A 26,079-nucleotide genomic window follows, 5' to 3' on the forward strand; every position below is an offset into this window, starting at 1 on the left:
AGAGCATTCATAAATATGATTTAATCTATTCACATTTGTGAATATATTTAATTAAAAAATAACGAACTAGATAAATAAAATTTTGTACGAAGTTTTATTTCTAGAATTGTTGATATGTACCAAATAATGGACTAAATTCATAAAAGGACTGTCTTCGCACTGAATATTTGTGCGCAAGTAAATGCGCTAACTCGAAACCGCAATAAGTTAGATGGATGGATTTTAAAACTTGACCCTTACCATGAAATTTCTTTGTTGCTTGGTCTCTAATTTTTGACAAATTCCATCAACGGATCAAGATTCCTTGATTGTCTGTCCGTCTGCATAAAAACAAGATAATTAAAAAACAAACCAAATAAAAGAAATTTGGTGAAAGATCTCAATAGAAAAATCGTAGATGTATCAAATTTAAAAGATTTGGAGAAGGAGAATCAAAATGCATATTTGATTCTGTTCCCAATGTAATTTTATGGCAGAATTTTTACAATGTGATTTATGTCTGGGGAATATTGTGAAATACATAATGTAACCATTTAGCACACTTCAATTTTTTATAAATTTCACAAAAGAAAATCATTAAACATTTTTAAAAATAATTTTCCTATAAGCAGTTACTAATAATAGCTATAATCAGTTTTTCAAAATATACATTTTTTCATTACTCCTGTATGCGCATACATTCTATTCTTTTCAACTAAACGCACACAAGAATATTCACTATTTTAAACATTTATTGTTTTGATGTATATTTATCAAACCTCATTAAGAGCAGAAATTTGCAATCTTTTTACATATTCAAGTAATTTTCATACGTCACTTCTCTCATTTTATGATGAAAAAGTGAGTTTAACTTTAAAACACAATATACAAATATCCATTTAAAGTGAGCTCATAACAATTTAGTATGTTTAGCACATTTTTTTAGTATATTTAGGTCAATCCACATTTTTTTTGTACAAAATTTTCTTGAAACAATATAATAAATTGTTGTTAATGATTCGGAATAACTTCTGAAAAAAAAAAAAAACTTCCAAAATAAATTTATATGAATACCTTACCATGAAATGAGAGACTCGACGAAAACAAAAAATGATTGCGTCACCTGAAATAGTCTTAATTTTTTTATAGCAAATTTGTTATATTTATTCTTGTATTACGAGGGAATCAACTTTACGACTTCAAATGAAACTGTCATCCTCTTTTATTTCATGGGAACCGTGTGTATGGTAATGCTTACGCGCATAAATACTCTTTTATGCCTTCTTATTCGTAATCAGATTCAATGCACTCACCTGTTCGCATGCGTGACGTCACAATCTCGGTCTTAAGCCCTTTTCCATTTAAGTTTTGACGCCATTCACTCATTTACACTACTTTCGTGAATCGTAGCAGGGCTTTGCGTGGAAGCACACCACTCCGCGGGATATTTCTGTTTGACAACTGCGAACTTGAAGAACTACAGTTTCCCATAATGGAGTTTACCAGTTCATTAATGATCGTATTAATATTTGCGATTTTACACTTCGTTACTATTGAAGGTAAGGTGATATTCATAATATCATGCTTGAAATCTGTGAAGTTTATTTATTACTTGGTGCCTTCAGCAACCAGTTGATTGGCTATTATATTGTTTGTAAAAATTAAATATTTTGCGAATAATTAATGCCTTAAATATTTCCTCAACAAAATATTTTTACTTCATTTATACTTTACAACATGAAATTTGCGCATGCCATTCTGGGGTCCATTTCTAAGTAACGGTGATATTTCTGCAATTTATTATTTTTAATTAATTATTTCATAAAAAATCTAGTTAAATAATAAAAAAATTATGTCAAACTTTAGTTCTTTACTTTTATTTTTATCCAGCAAATTCTGAAACAATTTTTGCAAAAAAATATTCTTTATGCCAGCTTAAAGAGTAAAACTTATCTTTTCAAAAACTTTGATTTAAATATTATAAGATACATCGTTCATTTTTTTTCATTTTTATATCGTTCTTCTTAAGGTAATGTTACTGTCAAAATGTTTCCAACCGATGAGGGAGATCTAGTCGACTATAGCGACCAGTTAGTTCGTCGAGGATATTTGTTATATTTAATTTCAATTAAATCGTTAGATATAACTTCATGTCTATGATTCCTTCAAATTGTCAGATGTTTAAAAAAATATATTTTAATTTCTTTCTTATTCTTTATATTTTGTGTATATGGACCTTTCCAATGGAGACCAGTCAATCTGCAATTTCTGAAATAATTATTGCACAAAAATGTTTTATATACCAATTTAAAGTAAATTTACTAAAATAAAATATTAAATATTCAAAACGTTTATTTAAATATTACGGGTGTACAATCCTTGTTAATGTAAAGTCTCGTGACAGTACTTAGTCCTTTGCATACTGATGAAGGAAATCTAGTCGCCTTTGGCGTCTAGCTGTTCGCCGAGAGTACCTTTTTATATTTAACTTTATTTGAAACATATAGATATAATTTCTTGTTCATAATTCCGGCACATAATCAGTTATTAAAGCCCTTTTATTTAATTGTCTTCTGCTTATTGTACCTTTCTAATGGAGATCCTTCCCATGATATAATAGCAATATTAAAAACGTAAATGACAACTCATCTATTTTCTAAATTTCACGGAATTGTATCTTCATTATTTTTTATCTGCTTCTTAAACTACACAAATATTAAATAAAATCTTTTTTTTTTCAGTTTTCAACAAAGTAAGAAAATTCATAAAATGTATTTGATGAAACAGAAAAAACGGGTTGAATTTTAGATCAAAATCTAATCTATTGTTGGAAATCAGGCAAACAATTATGTTTAAAAAGTTGCAAAAATTCAGAACAAATTTTCACGAGCACTAAATTAGTATCATTAAGAAGATAATTTTTTTTAAATTTAGAAACGCTATAAAATTTATTTTTGTTCAATTATATAATCGGAAGTTATAGCAGAAAAAGTCAAATTTCAACTTAATTTTTAATTTATTAAAATTTAAAAAAAATGATTGATTCTCACTTTCTAAGGCATATATGTGCCGAATTTGATCGTTACATGTCAAACAGTCATACCTGTTGAGCGCTAACTCACACAGAATATATTAAAAATTTTAAATATTAAATAGACTAAAAAAGTGCGTACATTCAATTTCTAATATGCAGAAATTTTTAACTTCATTTGTATGAAGTTTTGAATACTTTTAGAACCAAATTTCAAATATATTTTATGTATTTCATTTCTAAATTCTAATATAGACTTATTCTTCTAAAATGTTATTAAAGATTTAATACGTGTTTCGAAGCATTTAAAGCTAGTTTCTTAAACAATGTTAAAAAATCATTTGGATTCTTATTTCAATGAATCTTTATTACCTGATTAAATTAATTAATTCGCTTTTTCAAATTATGATAATTTTTGTTTGCTTTCCCGAATACAAGTTTCAGACCTCCTTGAGACTAAAAATCGCATTTTTGCAATTATGTCTGCCTGATAAAATGCAGCTTTGAGTTAGAAGAATGGAATTTGGTATATGATTTTTACATCAAATTTGTAGATTTCTGTCAAATTGTAAGCGAAATCTATTAAATGAAAGTCTATCCGCCTTGCTGTACGAGCACAAGTAACCGCGAAAGCTATACAATGTGAAGTGTTAGATAGATAAGATTTCATACACATACTTAACATCTAAAATGTAGTCTTTAATAAATTCTGAATCACAATGAGTCAAGAGATTGACCACCTGTGGATCTGTACTTCTGCGATCATGTGAATGCGATAATCAAAAAACATATCAACTTAAAAAATGAAATTTGGTTCTCATTTAGCATCTAAAGTGTAGATATTTATTGAATTTTAAAACAAATTTGCCAAGTGGTTGCTCTTTTTTTTGGTCTGTACTTTCGCATATATATACGTATATATATATAAGCAGGATGACTCAAAAACTCAATGATGTAAATAAATGAAATTTGGTATGTGATGTTATGACTACAATTGTAATTCTATGACAAATTTTAATTTCACTCTATTGCAAAAAGATGAACAAAATACATATTCGATTTTCTGGTATTTGTCTATCAAACGAATGTCAATGATTAATCGCCAAAGATCATATGCTAAGTTCCCTCTAACATGCAGATTTCATTATTATTTTCCACCAATGCCAGCTTGTACTCACTTAAAATGCAAGTGCCGGTTTTCTTTACTATACTCTCATTATTATTTTCCACCAATGCAAGCTTGTACTCACTTAAAATGCAAGTGTCGGTTTTCTTTACTATACTCTCTTTATTATTTTCCACCAATGCAAGCTTGTACTCACTTAAAATGCAAGTGTCGGTTTTCTTTACTATACTCTCTTTATTATTTTCCACCAATGCCAGCTTGTACTCACTTAAAATGCAAGTGTCGGTTTTCTTTACTATACTCTCATTATTATTTTCCACCAATGCAAGCTTGTACTCACTTAAAATGCAAGTGTCGGTTTTCTTTACTATACTCTCTTTATTATTTTCCACCAATGCCAGCTTGTACTCACTTAAAATGCAAGTGTCGGTTTTCTTTACTATACTCTCATTATTATTTTCCACCAATGCAAGCTTGTACTCACTTAAAATGCAAGTGCCGGTTTTCTTTACTATACTCTCTTTATTATTTTCCACCAATGCCAGCTTGTACTCACTTAAAATGCAAGTGCCGGTTTTCTTAACTATACTCTTTTCATGTGTGGGTCCCAGAAAATATAAATCTGTGCACTCGAAGCCGCCACGGTCTTGTACAAATTCCATAATCTTACGAGGTGGCGGATAACACCTTTGTTATGCAGTATGCGAGAAAGTTTTTGGCAGACCATTCCTTCTGGTTATTGTTTAATTTCTTCTAAAAAATCGATTAAAATATTTAATGCGATTGATATTGTATCTAAATTTTCAACGGCATTTTTGAACTAGACACATAAATCTCATTTTCTTTAAGAATTCTTTTTAATATTAACATTAATATGTTACGTTCTTTTTTTAAATAAAAATGGCCGTTATATAATTTTTTCGTATCTACTTTAAATAGCCTCCTTATATAATAACTGCATAATGTATCTACTGATATAATATGAATTTAACAAGAAATTAAACATTTTTTCTGTATCCTAAGTAATATATACTGTTCGTATTCAGAACAATAACGATAAGTTCTTAATAAGTTAAGACAAAGTTCTTAACGGAAGAATTATTTAACTATAATATAATATTTTACTGTTTATATACCGTTTTTCACTGAGAAAAGTCTATTTGTTATTCTATATAGCTTTATATTGTGTCCAGTTAGAATTATGTTCTTGGAATCTAGAATATATATTAGAAACAGATTGACTGAAATAGCTAAATTTGTTTCTAAAGTACCCATTCATTATCACAGATTTCATGTACACGAATGCTAAATTCTTAAATACTTGCATTTTAATATTAACTATTAATATTTTAGTGAAATAATAAAGTATCAAATATTTACTATAAATTGAACTAAAGTAGTTGCATCCTGATGATCGCTTTTGATTAACTGTAAAACAAATCTCATCTTATTCTTTTAGAATCTTTAATTGACTAAATTCAGAAAATGGTATACTACTGAGAGAAAAGAGTTATTAAATAATTTCTTGTTCTGTTCTTCAATTCCTTCAATTATAATTTAAATTAAACTACGAAAAATATCGGTATTTAGATGTACAGGTTCGTATTGAGCCTGAAAAAAGAGCTGTAAAATTGTTTTAAAAAATCGTAATTTTTTTTTTCCTTTTGATTTCTGTTATATTTTCAGAAGAAGTCTTAATTATGGTGTATAACTTAGGAATAATCTCTCCCATGTTTCATTTAAGAAAATGTTCTTGTTTGGCACCGATAAGAATCTTGTAAATATCATAAGAAAAGTTATTTTTCCAAGTCTATAAATGGCTATTGATTTTTTTAATTCGAAACTTTGACGATTCTGGCGATAAAAGAGGACACAATTATCTGAGAAACAAAAAGATTTTTAAACCATTTTAAAATCAGAAAAATATTTTTTTTTTCATAACCATTTTAATATTTATAAAAATGTTAACGTTTACTTTGCATTATGATGAAAAATAAATGTTATAATTCAAGCCACACAACTTGTACCCAAATAATTATATTTTCTCTACAATAAGTGACACGGAAAAACAATCACTACAGTATGCAAAAAACGTATAGAATTGAATATGAATGGCGAATTTTATTCTAAAAAATCTATAAATATGGCCTCATTTGTCTATTTTGAAAGTAAAGTAAAAAAAATCATCTATTGTTTAAGTAAATGAAACACTGTTTTAAAATTATTTATTAATGACGGATTTAATCAAATTTTATGAAAATCTACAATTAGTGCAAGAATCGCATATCAAATTCACTACGTATTGTTAGTTGCATTTTTGAATTACCATTTCCTTATATGCGTGGGCAAACACACTCATACTCAGATATATTTCCTTAAATTTGTTTTTTATCGGACTCAAAGAGGTCTAAATCATCAATATTCATCAAAATTTGGACTTTGATTCCCTGATTGAATCTGATGATTTTAATATTCTGTTTAAAAGAGCATGAAAAACATTACTTAACGTTCAATTGAATTGAACGCTATGTGATGATTCATGGTAATGTATTCAGTATGAATTATTTTTCTCAAACGTTTAGCGTCTTTAATACACATGATCAATAAATACCTCTCTTTTGGAATGTAGTGAACTTTTCTGAACTTAAATACATTACTACTATTGTTTTCATCTTCTTTTACCATGAAAAACAAATGAAGTTATTCACATTGGAAAGTGTCATGCTGGCAAACAAAAAATTTTTTTTTTATGCTAAAAGTTTCTGGTTGAGATGATACTTGAAATGTGTAGGGCTGTTCTGTTATAATATATTCATGTGAGTTAAAAAAATGAAAAAAAGTATAAGTGTTGTACACATAATTATAAATTAATACTAATATAAACAAATTATTTAAGGTGTAATTTATTATTGCTATTTTTTTTTTTTAATTTAAAAGAAAATTTGAGCAACAAGAGATTACTGTTTCAGAAATTCTTAAAGTACAATTTTAGGAACCGGATCTTTTGGTTTATTAGTAACTAGCATTTATTACTTCAGGTTACGTTTAATGTAAAATACGAAAAATAAATTGTTAAAAAAAATTATTATCAGTGGGAAAATTGAGTTACAAAATAATATGAACTCGAAATGTATAGAAACTGGTAAAAATTCTTAAAAGAAAATCAGCACCATATAAGAATTTTTTATATTAAGGAATCTTATTCAGAAAAGCTTTTTTGAATCTGCAATAGATCTTTGCGTTTTGGTTTAGGTCTGCAACAAAAAGCTTTTTGGATCTGCAAATTTAAAAGACGTAATACTTTTCTTTCTTGGTCCAAAGGAATATAAAAACGAGCGGAGGTGGATATATCTATGAATTATAAATAACTTAAAAATAAATTACCATAAATAAATTAAACTAATATTAATTGTACATAATTATTAATTATAATTCCTACAAAATTAACACAAATTTTAAATATTATTTACACGATGTATTAAATAACATTAATATCCTGGGGCGTATAAAAAAATGGAATCTGCGGCATATTTAATAATTCTTCTCCCAGCTGTCATCATGGTTTAGGGACGGTAAATAACATTTGGGACATGATATTAGTTTTAATTCGTCCCAAAATTTCTGTCTTTAAAAACTAGTATTTATACACTGATATTTTATAAAGTAGTATCAGGCCTCTCATCTTTTACTCCGACTTCTACTTAACTGTTCACATTTCTCCAGAACTGAACAACTAAGTTTTATCTTTTCTTCATTTGAGATTATAATTTATTTGGGTCTGGTTAGTAAATTAAATAGTAATTCATGAATGACATGGATCTTAATTCGATCCATTACCATATTTTATTTTAAAAATTATTTAATAGCATTTAAATAAAAACAAATGTTTGAAAACGGTTCCATCAACTTTTTGAATTACAAAACAATTATCAAAGATATTCTTCTAGACTTTAAAATGTACAACAAATAAATTATACTATTAAGTGAAATATTTATTAAATTCGAATACAGAAGTTTTTCATAATTAGTAATGCCAAACTTATAATTTTAATTGAATTATTAGGCTATTTTGGCAGTCACTTTAAAGCTAGTGCTTAATGTTTTAATAAATACTTGGAAAATCCAGATTAATTGTTCATTATATAAAATTTTTCTTTGTAGTTAAGCCATTACCAAAAATTACCTTTCTACATAAAAGTACTATTTCCTTAAAATAACCATTTGTTTCTAAGTAAAGAGTTTCCCAAAATTAACGTCAATATTTGAATTCGCCACCATTATTACAGTAAAGTGTTAACAATCCTATTAAAAAAAACAATTCGACAGCTGATACTTTAGGGTTAGTAAAAATGAAGTATTACACAATAGAACAACGTGTTAACGCCAAGATTTGAATTAAGTAAAACACAACGTTTTTCTTCTTTGAATTGTCATATTTTTATTGAATTGTAAAGTACACAGAATAGGATTATGCATGGAATAACACATAGGACAAATGACCTCCACGGCTTGGTGCTTAGGCACTCTTTTGCCGAAATTTTCCATGACCATTTTTGCATGACTATGGCAGAATTTAGTTGATGTAACTTTGAATTTCCTTCTTTAATGCACGCGTGCTTGTAGGCGTGTTGGCAAAGACTTCTGACTTCAGATAACCGTATAAAAAGAAATCCAATGGTGTTAAATCACTCGATCGAGGTGGGCTAATTCTCAATTTTGCAACTGTGACCGCCAGACTTTCATTATTTTTGAAATATTGTTCAGCAATGAAAACACGTTGTTCTACCGTGTAACGCTCCATTTTTACTAAACTGTCAGCTATCAAATGGGTTTTTTTTTGTAGGGTTGCCAACACTTTACTACACGAATGGAGCAATTCAAATCTTGCGTTAATTTTGGGATATCCTTTATATTTGCTCGAATGTTTCTGCTTGCACAGCTTTAAAGAACGCCATGTCTAATTCATGAAGAAAAATCCGTGTACACTTTTACCTTTTGCATTTGCGTTCATTTTGTAAATCCATATCAAGAAGTGTATCGAATAAATCAAACTCCTTTCGACCTTCCTTCTCAGATTTCTGGCTTGAAGGGGAAGCTATAAATTTCCCTTAATTCACACTTACGTATTCATTCTTTTGTCAGATCAGTGAATTCAACTTCCCGAAAGATAAAAGAATTTCTTTCAAAATGTCAAGTTTAGTCTGGATTTTTCTTCTAAATAGAGCCGAAAGAAATGCTTTCAAGTGTTTGCTTCGAAATTTCACAATACATTCCAAAAAATATGAAATGAGCTAAGAAAATTGTAACTGCCTTTGTAAGAGTGCCAAAAACAAATAATAATGAGAGTTGTTTTCCGAGAATGATGTTTGAATGTCCAACGAACAAATAAATAAATAAATACTGTTCGTTTCAGTATTCTAAAAAGAACGACCACTTTCCGACTATTCTGTCTTTCTAAGGGGTGAGACGCAAAAGAATGAGCGCATTTTCGGAATTCGTCATTCTTTGACCTTGATTCTTGACCTATTAGATACTTTTTCGATTTTTTTTTTTTTTTTTTTTTTGCGTGTACGTGAGTATAGTGTCGTTTCTGACCTTATTATTTTATTTTAATTTAGTCTGCGAGTAATCCGAGTTTACATTATTGTTAAATGTAAACATATCATCCTTTTATCTTCCCTCTTATCCTTATTTTGACGAATTAAAGCCACCCTAACGCATTAAGCGGAGGGTTTTAGAATCCGTTGACAAACAATAAATAAAAATCTTTGTTTACGATAGATGAATATAAATACAGCAAAGTAGCGTTTTGTATCATTTTTAAGAGACTGGATAGGTTTATGTGAGATTGTATTAACTTGATATTCTGAATAGGGAAGAAAAAAATAAAGGTTTTCCAATTGTGTAAGCGGAAAGTCTGTGATATACAACACATGATAATCAATCTTAAATGTTTAAATGACTGGACCTGCAAATATTGCATAATAATGAAAATAACAATAATTTTTTTGGCATTCCTGAACATTGAGTTATTTGTGTATACGCCATGTGAATAAAAAATAAAAATAAATAAATAGACTTCACAAATACATTCAACACTTAAAACAATTCTCTTCCGTGAGCTTACATCACAACGTAGGTGATCCTGACATTTTGCGTTACATATTTACAGAGAGAGAAATGAATGTTTCCTTCGTTTAAGGACGTTTAATTGTAAGCGCCTGACATCAGCAAAATAAATCTGTTGGCAAATCACGACAGATTTTTATCCATTTATATTGACACAGATTATGAAAGTCATAAAATTATGTAGTAAAATCTGAATTGATGAGCGTATGCTAAGTAATAAATCGTTAGGATCATGTATTCAGGAACAGGTGGAGAAAGGAATAATCACAAGAAGAAACTGAAAATGACCGGCTGGGTGGTTATTTGGTGGCGCTTTTCAGATGTTTACTATACAAATCAAAAACAAAAGTAATAAAAAAACAGTGGCTAGCCTCAAGAATATTTGCAGCTAAGTAAACATTATTTTATACTCTTCGTTTCATTCAGTTTTGTAACATTTAATTTTCATTTAATCAACATTCCGTTTGCCTGCCTGTGGTGAAAGATATGGCTGAGAAATTTAAACTGAAGGAAGAAAATTATGATTCCCATTCCACGTTTGGGTTTTTACCCAGAATTATTTACAATGTGGTAGATGGATATACTTTGTCAGTGAATTATTGCTACGGTTAGATTGGCTGCAGGAATTTTCCGAGTTCCCATCGAAGTGAAACACGAATTATAGCTATTTTTCTCAAAGAGTCCTCCATGAAAGTAATCTACCCCAATATACTGAATCTAATGGTAATTGGTAATTCAGGTAGTGCATAGTCGCTTCAAAATTCCTTGGGGCTTTTTTCCTTTGTCATGAAACATGAACTTGTCTAAATACATTAAATATAATGTGATTTTAAGTATGTTTTATTTTGAAGTTACACGAGGCGTATTTAAACATGATCGTATTATTTCAAACAGTGATAAGAGAACTTGGATAAGAACTTTAGTCAGTAACAACCATATCCATGTAACTACTGCAAAAATATTAGACAAAATTTTGATTTCTATACATGTAGGCACAGAGTAAGAAAATTGAAGTCAGAGCAACTCAGAAAATAAAACGAAGCCTGATATCGAGTGATCAGAAAATAATTTTTTTCTAGAACGGAGATTAGAATGATTTATGCACTTAGACTTCGTAATCCAATGCACAATGCACTTCGGCTAAACTAAAAATGCTTAATATACATTTTCGCAATTTGGAAAAATATTCTTAAATTACCTGAAGAAGATTTATTTCTTAGCGTATAGTTCAACTTATTCTAATAAGAAAAGCCTTGAAAATTGCAATGTATAAAATAGTATTAAATAGGAATTAAAATGAAAAAAGTTGCTGAAAAAATGATTCCAGCTAAACGATCAAAGATCACTTTTGGGCATGGATTCAAACTTACGATTTTTTTGTATGAGGGGTTTGATAATCATTCAAAAAATTAAATCTTGTGACATGAAAATCCCAAAAGATTAAAGATTCCGAAAAAAAAACCCAGAAAAAATACACACAACGCAAAAAAAGATAAAACCAAGAATTAAAAAAAACTTAGACTAAAATATTAATTGAATAAAATGTAAATAAGTAAATAACATTATCCATGCCCTGCTTGTAAACGCTACTTATATTTGTTGATTTTTTTTTTCTTTTTGAAATTGGCATCATCGTTTAAATTAGATTGAAATATTGTGTTTTGCATATCTATTGACAAATGTCACTCCCACCAACTGGAAGGATTTTAAAAATATGAAATAAAGTTATTTCCACATATATAAAAATCTATCTACTAATTCTAACGCCATTTTCCTAATACGAACAACCGACTCACTTACAGTTCTGCCAACAAACATAAATTCCATGTTTAAAATCTCTTTAGAAACTTGCAACAAATTATTCTAATGTCTTTCATGGCTTTTAGGAACATACATAGATCTATTTATTACAGCTATGGTTTAATGATGTTGCCAAGTCCTTAAACTTTTCATTTTCCATTTTTTTTTTTTTTTTTTTTGTTATTTTTTAAAGCTGAAATTATTTCGATCATTTCAAATTATCTGTGAACATAAAATAAATCATTAAAATACATGAAAACATTTTTAATTTAATATAAATAATAATAATAGCAATTTATTTACACAAATGAGTAAGTATGAAAATACATGAAACTGAAGTAATAATATTTTTAACTAATAACTGAGAATTCCAAAGATTTTATTTTTGACATTCAAATGAGCTGAACTGTGAATTATAATGTTGTTAGCTAGGGATGGACACTTCTTTTCGAATTATATATAGAAATTTTGTGAGGGTTTTTTTTTTATTTTAATTACTTATATACAATCTAAACTTTCAGATCTTGCAACCATTATCATATAATATTTCAAAAATATTATTTATCATATCACTATGAAATTTTCAAGACAAGAACAATGAAGAAAAGTATGCAAATAATTTCATAAGTCAAATTCACAGCATTGACTATTATGGTTTGTTTTCATTGCTTGTATTTGACATATAATTTTTGAACAAAATGTATTATCATATTTCAACAATTCTGAAAGTAAGTGAATCATATCGAGCTTTTTACATATTGGAGGATATTTAAGTTGAATTATGAGACAGAGAAATTTTGTTACATTTGTTTGCACGAGTTATTAAAAAAATTTCGCAAAAGCGAGCGACCATATCCAGCAGCTTATAAGGAATTCATTGACTTTATTTACATATTTTTAATACTTAAAATTATTCTATTATCTTTAAAATTCATATTTAGGTAGGAGAAAGCCGTGCGTTGTATTTGTAGCAAAAGGACTTTTTTTAAATCCATAAGGCATAAGAAGTATTTATGCCTTAAATATTTGTTTTGGCACAAACAGCCATAGTTTTTTTTATTTTTCTTTATTAAAGGTTATGTAATTCCTTAATATATACATATTTCAAAAAATAAATGTAATTCATAACGATACTGCATCAAGTTTTACGTTCGGCCACATATCTAAAATCATTATATAATATCACCATCGTTGTACTGAAATCATTACATAATTTTGAAATATCAATGATGATATAATATGATTTACAATTGAAACTTAAAAATTTATCAACATTACAAAAATACTTTTGAGATTATGATTATTTTTTAATTAAAAATCTTACCTTAAAAATATGCGGAAAATTGGCTTCTTCTTTAGACACTATTTCTAATTCTTTTATTTGTTTATTGCAAATTTATACATATTTCTTGTTATTTAAAATCGTAATTATTCTTCTTTTAGAGGTACTAACAACATGTCAAAAACAGCATTTCTAAATTAAAATGTAGGAATAATTATATTTAAAAAGAAAGAAAAACTAATCTTCTGTTCACACTAAATATCTATTTTACTGATGCAAGTGTGCAATGATTTGCACTTTATATCAGACAATAATTTATCAGCTGAGCAAATAATTTTTTGAAATACAAAACTAATTTAAAGCAAACGATTTTTTACATTTCATTAAAAATTGTCAAAAAAATAATAAACAAGTAGCAAATAGAATGTATAAGATTATTTTTTCGAATTTTATTGTTGAATTTTTTTACAATGAAACAAGACTTTATTGCTAAATTTAAGGCAATGCAAATTTATGCAGTTAAACTTGTTGAATGAATTAACCACGCATTTTAACATAAACTCGCTTTTGAAATGGTATTATCGAAAATTTTAGAAACTTTATTTATCCGCTTTTCGAATAAATCTGGTAGGGAAATTAATGATCTTATACTTGTTCTTATTATTGATAAATATACTTCCAGGTGTAAGTTTTTTGTTATTTTGATTTTTAAGATTGGATATGCATTTAATTCCTGTATTTTTTTGTTTTCTTTGTTGTATAAATAAATCATCATCTTCTGTTTTTTTTTTTGAATCTGTAGTTTTAAATAATGTATTCTTCGTAAAATCTATACTGAATAGCATTATCAATGAATGATATACAGTGGCTCAAAAAATTGAGAGTACACCTTACGTTTACTTGAGAAATGCAACTTTCAATATAAATAACACATTAACGGGAAGTGCAAAGTTGTTTTTATTTTTACACATAAAAAATGGTTTAATTTAGAGTAAAAATGAAGAAAAATCAACAAAAAATTTCTAAATTGAAAATTTTCAGAAGCATTTTAAATAAACATACGCAGAATTTTGCCTCAAAAAATTGAGAATACACCAATGAATTTTTTATAATATCATGCATAGAAATAAAGTGTCACTATTAAATTGCATGTCTTTTGGCTCTTATAATGGCCTCTAAACGTCATGGTACCGATTTGACCAATTTTTGGTGGTATTTGAAGATATTTACCCCATTTTTCTTGCACCACTTGTTTTAAATGGGTTTTGTTTCTAATTTTGTGTTTTTGAACCACTTTTTCTGGTATGGCCCACGAATATTCAATGGCATTGATGTCGGGGTACTGTGGTGGTGTGTGTAACTGCTATTTACAATGAAAAAGACACCATATTTTGAAGTTACGTGTATTCTGCTTGGGGTCGTTGTCTTACTGGAAAATGAAATTTCCATTTAAACCCAAATTTTTAGCACTTTCCTTTAGATTGCTGCTAAGTATATCCAAGTAAACCGTATCATTTATAATGCCATCTATAAAAATTAAATTTCCTACCCCGGATGAAGCCATGTAACCTTAAATCATCACGGAGTCACCATCATGTTTAACTGTAGGACGTAAATTTTTTGGATACAAAGCAGTATTAGGCTTTCTCCATACAGTAAGATGGTTGTCACTGCCAAAAATGTTGAGGTTTCTTTCATTACTAAATATAGATTTCTTCCAAAGGTTATTGGTCTTCAATTGATGAGTTTTTGCAAATTTCAAATGCTTTTTCTGAATTTGCAAGCTGATGAACGGTTTCTCTCTAACAATGATTCTTTAATATCCAGCTTGTTTAATGGCATTTTGCACAGTTTCAGCACTTACACTTCTGCCTATGATTTGAAAAGTTTCTTCAACAAGTTGGATGAACCATATGGTAGCAGCAATCTAAAGGAAAGTGTTAAAAATTTGGGTCTAGATGGAAATTCCATTTTTCAGCAGGACAACGACCCCAAACAGAATGCACGTAACGTCAAAATATGATGTCTTTTTCATTGTAAACAACAGTTACACACACCACCACATTACACTGACATCAATGCCATTGAATATCCGTGGGCCTTACTCGAAAAAGTGGTTAAGAATACAAAATTAGAAACAAAACCCATTTAAAACAAGTGGTGCAAGAAGAATGGGGTAAAATATGTTCAGATACCACCAAAAATGGGTCGAATCGGTACCATTACGTTTAGAGACCATTGTAAGAGCCAAAAGACATGCAATTTAATAGTGACACTTTGTTTCTATGCGTGATATTGCAAAAATTTCATTGGTGTATTCTCAATTTTTTGAGGCAAAATTCTGCGTATGTTTATTTAAAATGCTTCTGAAAATTTTCAATTTAGAAATTTTTTGTTGATTTTTCTTCATTTTTACTCTAAATTAAACCATTTTTTATGTGTAAAAATAAAAACAACTTTGCACTTCCCGTTAATGTGTTATTTATATTGAAAGTTGCATTTCTCAAGTAAACGTAAGGTGTACTCTCAATTTTTTGAGCCACTGTAATTGTAATTCATGTGTATAGAAATTCGATAGTTGGAGAAACAAACAAATATATGACGTCATCATTGACCACATTCCTATAACTTAATAAAATATGGATAAGACTTTAAAAATAATGTCCTGTTTCTTTCTACGACAAAATTGTGCCAACTATCCAAAAGAAATCGCCAAACGTCTGTTATCTGGAATGTCTACTAAAAATAATAAAATAAAGAAATAATAAAGAAACAAATAATAAATATAAATCCTTTTCAAAGTTTCAATTAGAATTTTTATTTTTAACCTTATTAGGCAAGAAATCGTTATAAAACTCTATTTTAGCATGGGGCATAATTTTTAAGTCGAGCTAAATATACTCTCCGTCCTGTTTGAACCATTAATCAGCCATCCGTTAAATTATTTTTATTTAATAATAATATTTACGTATTTTACACTTCTTAGTAAGGCCTATTAGGTAACTACTTACGTAAATTAAAGTTAATGTTTTAAATAGGCTCATTTCTTTTGAATCCAAACTGAGAAGCTTGAAATTATTTTGTGTTGTTTTTTTAGATAAGATTATAAGTATCAAAATTAATAAGAAATTCATATATATTAAAAATGAGTAATTATCATGCTCATGTACGCTAGTTAGACAACAGACTTTTTCAGTTCGAAATCAAAAATTTTAATTTCATGATGACAGAATTGTACTGGAGTTTAGTAAGCTGTTACCTCTTTTAAAATCTTAATTTGAACTTTTTTCCTTCATTCATGTAGCAGTTTCAAAAGTTTCTTTGTTTATATATTTATGAAAGAAAAAAAAAACGTAACTTGGCGAAAAACTGCTTAAATGCTCCTTTAAATTAAATTTCAATTATATATTCTGTTCTACTTTTGATGTTTTAATTGAGTTTGTTGAAATATATATTGGCAGGAGGAAACAAATAGTAATGTTATCTCGAATTCTCCTGAACCAATCACGGTGCCTAAAATATTTGTAAATTTTATCGGAATTAAAACAGTATAATGCATAAACTGACATCTCTGTAAAAATTATTTTTGTAGTTTAAAATGTTAATAAAAAAATTTTCCGAACTTGTTAACAAAAGCACCTTACGATGAATGCATCTGATTTGGCTTAATTTTTAATATTTCCGTACTTCAAAAATTAAAACGCATCAAAAAAGAGGTTTGAAGCCCTTGCATATAGTTTGGAGATCACAAAAACATACGCATTCATGTATACACGTACATATATAGGCTCAATTTTATTATTATATTATTATTTAATTATTAGGAGAACTTATATAAATAATCATGAGAACCTCTATAAAATTAATTTATAAATAGTTCTTTTATGAAATCAAAATAAAAAAAAAAAACGTATGGACGTAATAAAAACGGGCAGATGCAGACAATTGATTCTGTAAGCAGATTGAATTTAATCGCCTTTCGAAACAAATTACTTGTCATTAAAACCACATAGGACAAAAATGGGAATCGATTATGCTTAATATGATAATTAAGTTCCTTTTAAAGTGCAGGATTGTTATTATAAAATATTAATAAAGAAATTTAGAATGTATAAAATATGATAATAAATCAATGGATATATTAAGTGTTGGATATATCAAGAAATATATGGTAATGGATGGTAAATTATATTTAATTTACCATCCTTTCTAATGAAAGTGCAAGTATATTTCACTTTAAAAAGTTATACAATTGATTTTAATTTTCTTTGGTAGGAATTTTAGCAGAAAAATTAGCATTAAATTTATGTTTTTTTTTCCTTTATATGTGTAGAAAGAAAATTTTCAAAACGAAAGTCTATCATTTTTAGATACATTGAAGTATTATTCTGATTGGTCTGAATGTTTTTAATGTTAACTGTTAGAGATATTTAGAATACTTGATTTATTTATCGAAGCAAAATTCAAAGCTTTAATTCAATAGAAAGGTTTAATGAATTGCCAAATCATTTTATCATTGAATTTGGAATAACATAATATCAACAAATTAATTAAGGATTTTCAATTTTTATATTTAAAAACTATTTAATGAAAAACTGAAAAGTTGTTAATATCTCATTGAAAATAAATTGATATTTAATTCACGAATGGATTATTTTTGTATTATTGTTTTTTAACTGAAAAAGTATAACAGAGAACTGGATACTGCACATCTTTTTGTTAAACATCGTATATCAAGATAAGTCGAAAATATTACTTTACTTTAACTTCAGTAATATCTTCTTTAAATTGCTAAAAAATTCAAATAAGCCAAAGCATTTGAATCACTTAGTAAGCTGATTCCTGAAGAGAAACATATAAAAAAGCATTCAGAAGAAATTGTTTTAAAGAACAATTATAATGATACGCTTTTGAAGTACGAGACTTGAATAAATCGCATTTGACTTCAATTAGTTTCATTCAGTTACTTTTCAGTTAGTTTCGCCATTCAGTTAGTTAGTTAGTCAAATCCCATTTTTTAATATTATATTATCTAAAACTGAATATGCGGTAAGTTAAAAATATGTAGAATCATTTAAGAAGAAAAACAGAGATATTATTAGGAAACTTGAAGACGATCGAACAAAAAAAAAAAAAATAAATTAAATGCTAGCGCTTAATGTAAAGCCACTCACGTGTATTTTAAAGTAGCGAAAAATTAATCAATTTATTTATTCAGGAATTTAGAATTTTTTAAATCTTTTCCACAAAAAATATCAAACTCGTGTCTTCAATATTTCATAATTATCTAGAATTTTTTTATTCATAAACTCAAGGGAAATATATTCTGAAATTTATATCTCTCTAATAGAGATTTTTAACTTTTTGTGTCTGTTTACTAACATGCATAATCAAAAACTGTGCAAATAAGAAGTATTTATTCTTAATTTCTTTCATATAAAAATGCGTTGTTAAATTTTCTCCTATTTCCCATACAGTTAAATAAAAAAATTTTGAAAAGAATAAACCTACTTGAAGCCCTTGCACAGCATTTTACAATATATTTCAAAAATCTAACACCGCTACTTGAATTCAAAATGTCGGTATTTGAGAAAATAATAATAGCTTTAAAGAATGGCAAATAATGGTTATTTTCACTGAGGAGGCACTTAAAATAAATATTTCTTATAGATGTTCCCTAATATGAATGTCCAAAACTATACTTAAAAAAACTTTCTTTGTTATAATTAAAATTAAAAATATTTGTAAGACATCTTTTCTTCTGATAGAGGATGATTTCTAAATAAAATGACATGTTTTTTTTTTAATTTTACAAATTAATTATCAATAGTATTCGGATACTTTTATGAAGAAATGTACAGATGTAAAATGTAATCTTTCTTTCCATATTTCTCAGCGCAATCATATGCTACTTCAAGTTCAGGACACTCGAGTCATTATGGTTCAAGTTACGGTTATCCTTACGCTACTTCCGATACGCCTGCAGGATCAAGATACGCCTCTCATACGAGTTTTAATCCAAGAAAAACTCCGTTCGAAACTTACTCAAAGGATGATCCCCTGATGGGCAGAAGGATTGTCTGTTTATACAACAATGCAAACTACTACAAGTCTGGATTAGAGCCGAAAGACCTCGATGCGCACCTGTGCACCCACATCAACTACGAATTCGCAAAGCTTGATCCGAAAACTTATGAAATGGTCCCGAGTGAACCGGACATAGACATCGACCAGAACTTTTATGATGTAAGTTGTTTTCAATATTTGCCTGATTCATAAAGTGCTTTAATGAATGCTGGAGCTTTTTTTTTTTTTTCGTTAATTTTTGAGACTTTAAAAAATTGCCATTATTTTTAAAATGCCTATTCATGCTTCATTTGTGTGCTACTCAATAATTATTGATATTATTTGCACTTAATGTCATTTATCTAGAATTCTAGACTGCAACATTACATTGTTTTAGTTTAACTCTCTGATGTTGTCTCGTCACCAATATCGGAAAATGTGCGTCATCAGTTAAAGTGTTTGCTAAATGATCACTATCCTGGATAGTAACAAAAGTTTCCTGTTGTTTGACAAGAATTCAATTTTTGCTTTGTAGAGTGCCAAAACCAGGCTGTCATGTAAAGATACTAATTATCTAGGGTCCAAAAACCAAACTTCCATACCCTCAAGAATTGTTTTTTTTTTTTTTTTTTTTTTTTTTTTTTGTATATTGAAAGTTATTATGTTTTGATTTAGGGGTTTTGAAGATTCAAAATACGTAAGCAGAAAATAAAGGGTATGGGTCCTAAGAAGTTATCGCCCGAAGAAGTGCAAAGAGAAAAACGAGAATTAACGCGAAACAGTTGTTGTTGTTTCTAATGGCACTTGCCATGAACAAGCTCGCTGGCAAAGTCAGCGATTTTAAGCCGAGGGTGCGTCTCTTGTGTTTAGTAGCTCCGACTAAGGCCAAAAGTACGTCTTAGCTTCCCACGAATCGCATTCACTTGCACAGACCCTTTTTACAGGGGGGACTGGGCATCTCTCTCTCTCTCTCACACACACACACACACACACACACACACACACACACATATATATATATATATATATATATTGTTTAAAAATTTAACTCCAAACAGTTTTTAAAATGTTCATTTTGATTGGGTGAGAAAGGTATGCGATATTCGCATTGAATAAGTTCCTAGCCCCTTCAGGACCGGCGGAAGGAGAAAGAAGTATTCCCCCAGGCCCGCGCGCTCCGAGACTGTACGCACCCACAGGTCCGGGCAATTTTCCCCACTGAATTAAAAATTCATGTAATATCATTACAGCAAATAAATAAGCTGAAATTTACAGTTTATTATTATTGATAGTATCTGAATATACTGTAATAAAATTGTCGCGATATTTAAAAAAAAAACAATTGCGTAATTTAAAGAAAATGAAATAAAAGAAACATTTTTATTAGAGTAAAATTCTAATAAATAAAGTTATGTATAATATATACTTTCAGAAAATGACATACTTTTGCTTACTAATATTCAAAACATGGAAAATATTAGAAAACTTAATATAAAAATTATTTAATTATATCTAAGATGTTTGAAATTTATGATATTTTTCAAAACCATTTTCGTGACTAAGCCCTACGTTGAAAGTTTTGCATTTACAATAAGATAACTTCCGCTTTTATTCTTTTAAAGAACTCTCTATCCGATTCATTCATCAATTTAGAAATCTCACTCTCACTTAAATATTTTGCTCTTTTCGTCATAGTGGCTAAAATAAAACTGACCCAAAATATGCACACAAAAAATTCCTATCTAGCAAACCCCAAATGCAAATGATAAATCTACACTTACATAACCAATAAATAATCTTTTATCCATCTTAGTCAAAATATAAATGTAAACCCAGAGCGCAAGCAGTCAAGGTATTTTAAATACCCAACCTCTCGAGAGAGCCGAAAAAGTGTAATCGTTTAGTATATGTTTAAATACTCGGATCAAATAAAAAAAAAACTCGAAAACAAATGAGCATATTGAAGATCAATGTTCTGTGAAACATTATTTGAAATTATAACGGACTTCAATCGCCATCTAGTGTTATTTAAAAATTCAAATAAACGTTCCAAATTGAAATCACATATACGCTATCACGGGCTCCTGGAGTGGGAAAGGCTGATCACAAGTATGAGATCGCGAGTCCTGAAGAGAGAATAGCGTGATCACGTATACGTGATCGCGGTCCTCAACGGGCTAAACGTTTAATTCATAGACTGCTTCATTTTGCAAGTTAAAAAAGTAATATCTTGCAAATTGTTTAATCGTGTTTATCCATCAGATATCCCAACTAACGGGTGGAAATCATTTTGCATAAAATCATAGTCAAGCGACAAATATAACAAGGCATATGGCATCTTCGACTGAGTTGCATTGTGACGCTATGTACCCTAAAACCCTCTTTGTTCTTTTTCTTTCTACTTACACAAGAGATTTCAGAATCACGTGAGCATGAATTGGCGTCATGAGTGACGTGATTGCATTAAGTGCTCCGATGAATGATATTAACATTAAATCTCTAATGAATGGTACCTTATATTTGAATTTAATTTTTACGTTGATTTTTTTTAATTGTAAAAAGTCGAATTAAAATGCATCAATTGTTTCTATTCATTCGGATATAGTTCATGTTCTTCTTTGATTACTTTGGAGATCATCCAAGTCAACTTTTTATCATTTCAATTTTTCGTTAAAAATGAATGTTTCGTTATCATTAAATAATTCAACTAATACAATATTTAGAATTCATTTTTATTAGTTTTATCATTATATTTCTTTATTTAAATATTACAGCATATAAATCCTTTTATTTCTCACCATATCATGCTATGATTCTTTGATATTTATCGAGATAATATAAACTAAATTTATCATTCACTAAAAATTATTTTCTTTTCCCTAATAAAAAGACCCTATTTTTTTTCTTTTGCATGCTTGACTTTGAAATGTATTGATTGTTATATCAACTGGACAATTTTAACTCTTACAAAAGAAAATAATGTAAATATTTTTAGTCCTTTCCAATTGTAAAGTCATTTAAAAAAAAAAATAACATTGATAAAAGTTTTTCAAAGAATTATTGGCTTCTTTTTTTCTCTGAAAACTGGTAGAAATGAAAATGCCTTTAGGCTTAACAAAGTGGTTAATATCATTGAAGCATAACAAGAAATCTTCTCTTTCAAGTGCAATTTCAAGCAACCAGTTACATCTCTCTGACAATTATGGTGGTGTTGATCTTCTGCCCAAATATGAAGTCAATTTTTATTATAAAGAAGGTCTCAGTCTACTTATATTGAATAACTGAAGTTTCATTCAAAAAAAATTTTCATTGTGATTTCATTCTGGTGTAATTCAAGAAATCTCCAGCAAAATAAAAGCACATGGAAATGGAACTCGATGTGTTTTTAATATCTATGTAGCATTATTTAGGATTTAACTAGACATAGAAATTAAATCTATATAAATTGTTTATTCAATAAATGCGCTATAAAAAATTTCCTAATTATCAATATCAATGAATAAATAAATAAAATGTCAATAAATATGAATAAAATATACTATTTTCTACAAAAAATTTGCACATTTGCAAATAATATAATAAATTTACAATAATAATCAAATTGTGCTATTTTTTTCATGGAATTGTCTTGCTCTGAAAATATATAGAAAGGAAATAATATTTAGAAAAAATACTGCTAGAAAATTAATTTAGATTTAAACAGATTTAAAATTAGATCTACAATAAAATATTAACATTCCATTGTACATTCGTGAAAAGTATAAAATAAAACCGCAGACGATGTGTTGTTTCATATGTTTAAGCACGTGCATTCAGGGATCATGTACACACAAAAAAACGAGTTGCTTTGTATACAAATATTCAATATATTTGACTGAATCGCTTTGCCATTTTTTTATGGAAATTGCTTTCTATTTCACATTGTATTGTTTCAGTCGTTTGTTTAGGAAAAAATAAACATTTTCGCTGCCATAAATAGCAAATAAGTGATTTAAAAAGACTTAAATATTACTTCTTCTCACGTGTTACACTGTTTTCACGTGCTTCTTTTCCATACCATATACTAGACTCGCAGCGGCATTTCAAAGAATTTCGAACAAAAAAAAAAAAAAAAAACAAGAGCTGAATGCAGACAGATAAACTCTAGACCGAAACTGTTTAGAGTTACTTTACGAGATCTTTTTTGAAAAAAACCAGTCCATTGTCGAAATCATTCTTTTGTTTTCCATAATACTTATTCAATCAAATGCAAATTTTGACAGTATATTTGGTGTGGAAGGTCATTTTGTTACTGGAGGAAGTTTATTGGAACACAAAAGGATTTTATTGTCTATAATCCGTTAGTAACAAGGAAGCGCTGAAATTATATAACGGTTATTATGAGCTTTAATATTTGTTTATATTTTTTGCTTGTATGCATACTAGCGGCATTAACCTAAATTATTTAATATTATTATTATTAAAATTCAAAGGCAATTGTTGTTGTTTTATTGCCAAATGTTATTTGTTTGGTATGTTTTTAAACATTTGGAACAATTATCAAAATAAATTTATATTATGTGTATTATATTAATAGATGGTTATTAATAGTTAGAGTATTTCTATTAAGAGTACTATACTTATTAAAATGTAGTTAAAAAAACGTGCAAGTTGCCGAAAGGACTCTAAATTAATATGCATTTAAATTCCAAGGGGGAAAATAATATGAAAAAAACTGGAAGAAACTACAAAAAAAAAAAAAAAAAAAAAACGTGTCGGGTTTTTTTTTTTTTTTAAATCTTCCCATTCTTTCCCATATGCATTAACTAGATTGTATTAATGCATATATTCGCATTTTATATTCTTATGACAATTGTAAATATTCCTTTTGCTCCTATGCCAATTAATGGCGAAGGTATGGCAATTCGTTGGCGATAAATTTGACATATTTTTTTTTTATCTGTAACATCAGTGACATCTTTTAATACAAAAGGCGTGAATAGATTTTTGTTTTCTTCTCATAATTTAGAAACCGCCCTCATAGGGTTTCAATGCCAATTTTTTTTTTTTTTTTTGGTGTTACATTTGGCGAGTTTTGACTCTTTCAGCTTTAATTAACAAGTACCCAAAATTTCATTTACAAACTGTTATGGGGGATTGGGAAGCACATGCATAAGCCAAAGTTGCAGCAGGAAACATGACTGAAAACGTCAATATTATGAACTACAGGACAAGGTTCACTAGTATTGCAGTTGGATTTTAGCCCTAATGATGTGAAGTTTCAGCATTAATGATGTGAATGAGTATGAAGAACACTCAATAATTCATAAAACCAAAGATAGCTGACATGCCTGCCATGCAATTGCAAGTTTTCTATTGCTATAGTAAATGTTCTTAAAATACCAGGTATCTTCGATAACTTTCCTTTATCCATAAACCATGATATGAAGATTGCATACCTATAGAATTTAAAATCTAGAAGTAGGATTATAGGAAACTGGACGTGAGAACGAAATGTACAAATTTATGACCTACACCCCCCCCCAAAAAAAGTCATTTAGCTTTTAGCACATTTGCATCTTAGTGGATTTTCTACCACGTCTGGAAAACGTTTCTGATTACCTTTGTGTGTATGTTTTGGGCTACTTTCTTTGTCATATATGCCTTTATAGTTACAGTTTTTAAGTTGAATGTGGAATATCCTTGCCTGTATCAAAACTATTCTAAATCATTGTTATATTGAGGACTGAAATAAATTTATACTGATAATTGTTGCCTATTGTTAATAAATTGAAATTTTTTGTCATCAGTATACCACCGAGAATTACAGTTAAAGAATGTTAGTTTAATCTTTTTAACATATTGACTGCCGTGCTGACTTTTTTACATTGTAATTCAAATGGGCTGCCGGTCATCAGCGACTCCTACAACACGCAAAGTGTTGATGTAAATACAATACGTATAGTATACTATAGAATTTGAAATGTGTCTAGAAACTTTATCAGTATGTTTTAAATAAAAGAGATTTGTGGAAATTTCCAAAATCAACTCTTATTAAAAATAACTATGCTCAGAAAAAATGAAAAGTATATTATACTTTTCGTTGGATTTCAACAGCCGTTTCTAATATTTACAATATGTTTAACATGTCTTTATTTTTTCTTTGCAAAATATATAAATTTTATTTCTAGGTAATAATAAGTAATATTCTAGGTAATAGTCGATTGTTTTTTAGGTAATAACAGTACTGAAGCTTTTTCAATTTAATATCAGCGAAACATTTAATTATATGACATAAAATACTTCCCTTGTTTTTATAAAAAAAATAATAAGTAGCGCAATGAAATTTAAATTACATAGACACAAAAATTTTATTATATTAAATTTTAAGTAACTTTGATATTTTAAGCAGAAAATTAAACTTCAAGCAACTGTAAAATGATGTGAAAAAAATTTTTGCTTAAAAAGAAATAAAAGTGAACGCATCATTTCAAATTTTATTATTTAATAAAATTTGGAAATTAAGACTACTCCAAAAAATATTTCGAATTTTCACACATTAAATCAATAATTAAGAGATGGTATGATTTTGATAACTGCATGAAAAGTCACGAAAGAAGCAATTGGGAAATTAAGTTATTAATCTGCTTCAAGTAACATTATTGATAAAAGAAATTCACTAAGAAC

At 28.3% G+C, this 26,079-nt stretch overlaps 1 protein-coding gene across 1 annotated transcript in view; it reads left to right on the top strand.

Moving 5' to 3' along the window:
* The first annotated feature begins 1,394 nt into the window (after positions 1 to 1,394).
* The window catches only part of LOC129984167 (probable chitinase 10), a 42,336-nt gene continuing 17,651 nt past the window's right edge, over positions 1,395 to 26,079 (top strand). The window contains exons 1-2 of the mRNA XM_056093970.1: positions 1,395 to 1,538; positions 19,244 to 19,593. Coding sequence (XP_055949945.1) covers positions 1,472 to 1,538; positions 19,244 to 19,593 — 417 coding nt within the window. The 5' untranslated portion in view covers positions 1,395 to 1,471. The remainder of the gene's footprint in view (positions 1,539 to 19,243; positions 19,594 to 26,079) is intronic.

Source organism: Argiope bruennichi, chromosome 9 (genome assembly GCF_947563725.1).
Source record: "Argiope bruennichi chromosome 9, qqArgBrue1.1, whole genome shotgun sequence".
NCBI classification, from domain to species: domain Eukaryota; kingdom Metazoa; phylum Arthropoda; class Arachnida; order Araneae; family Araneidae; genus Argiope; species Argiope bruennichi.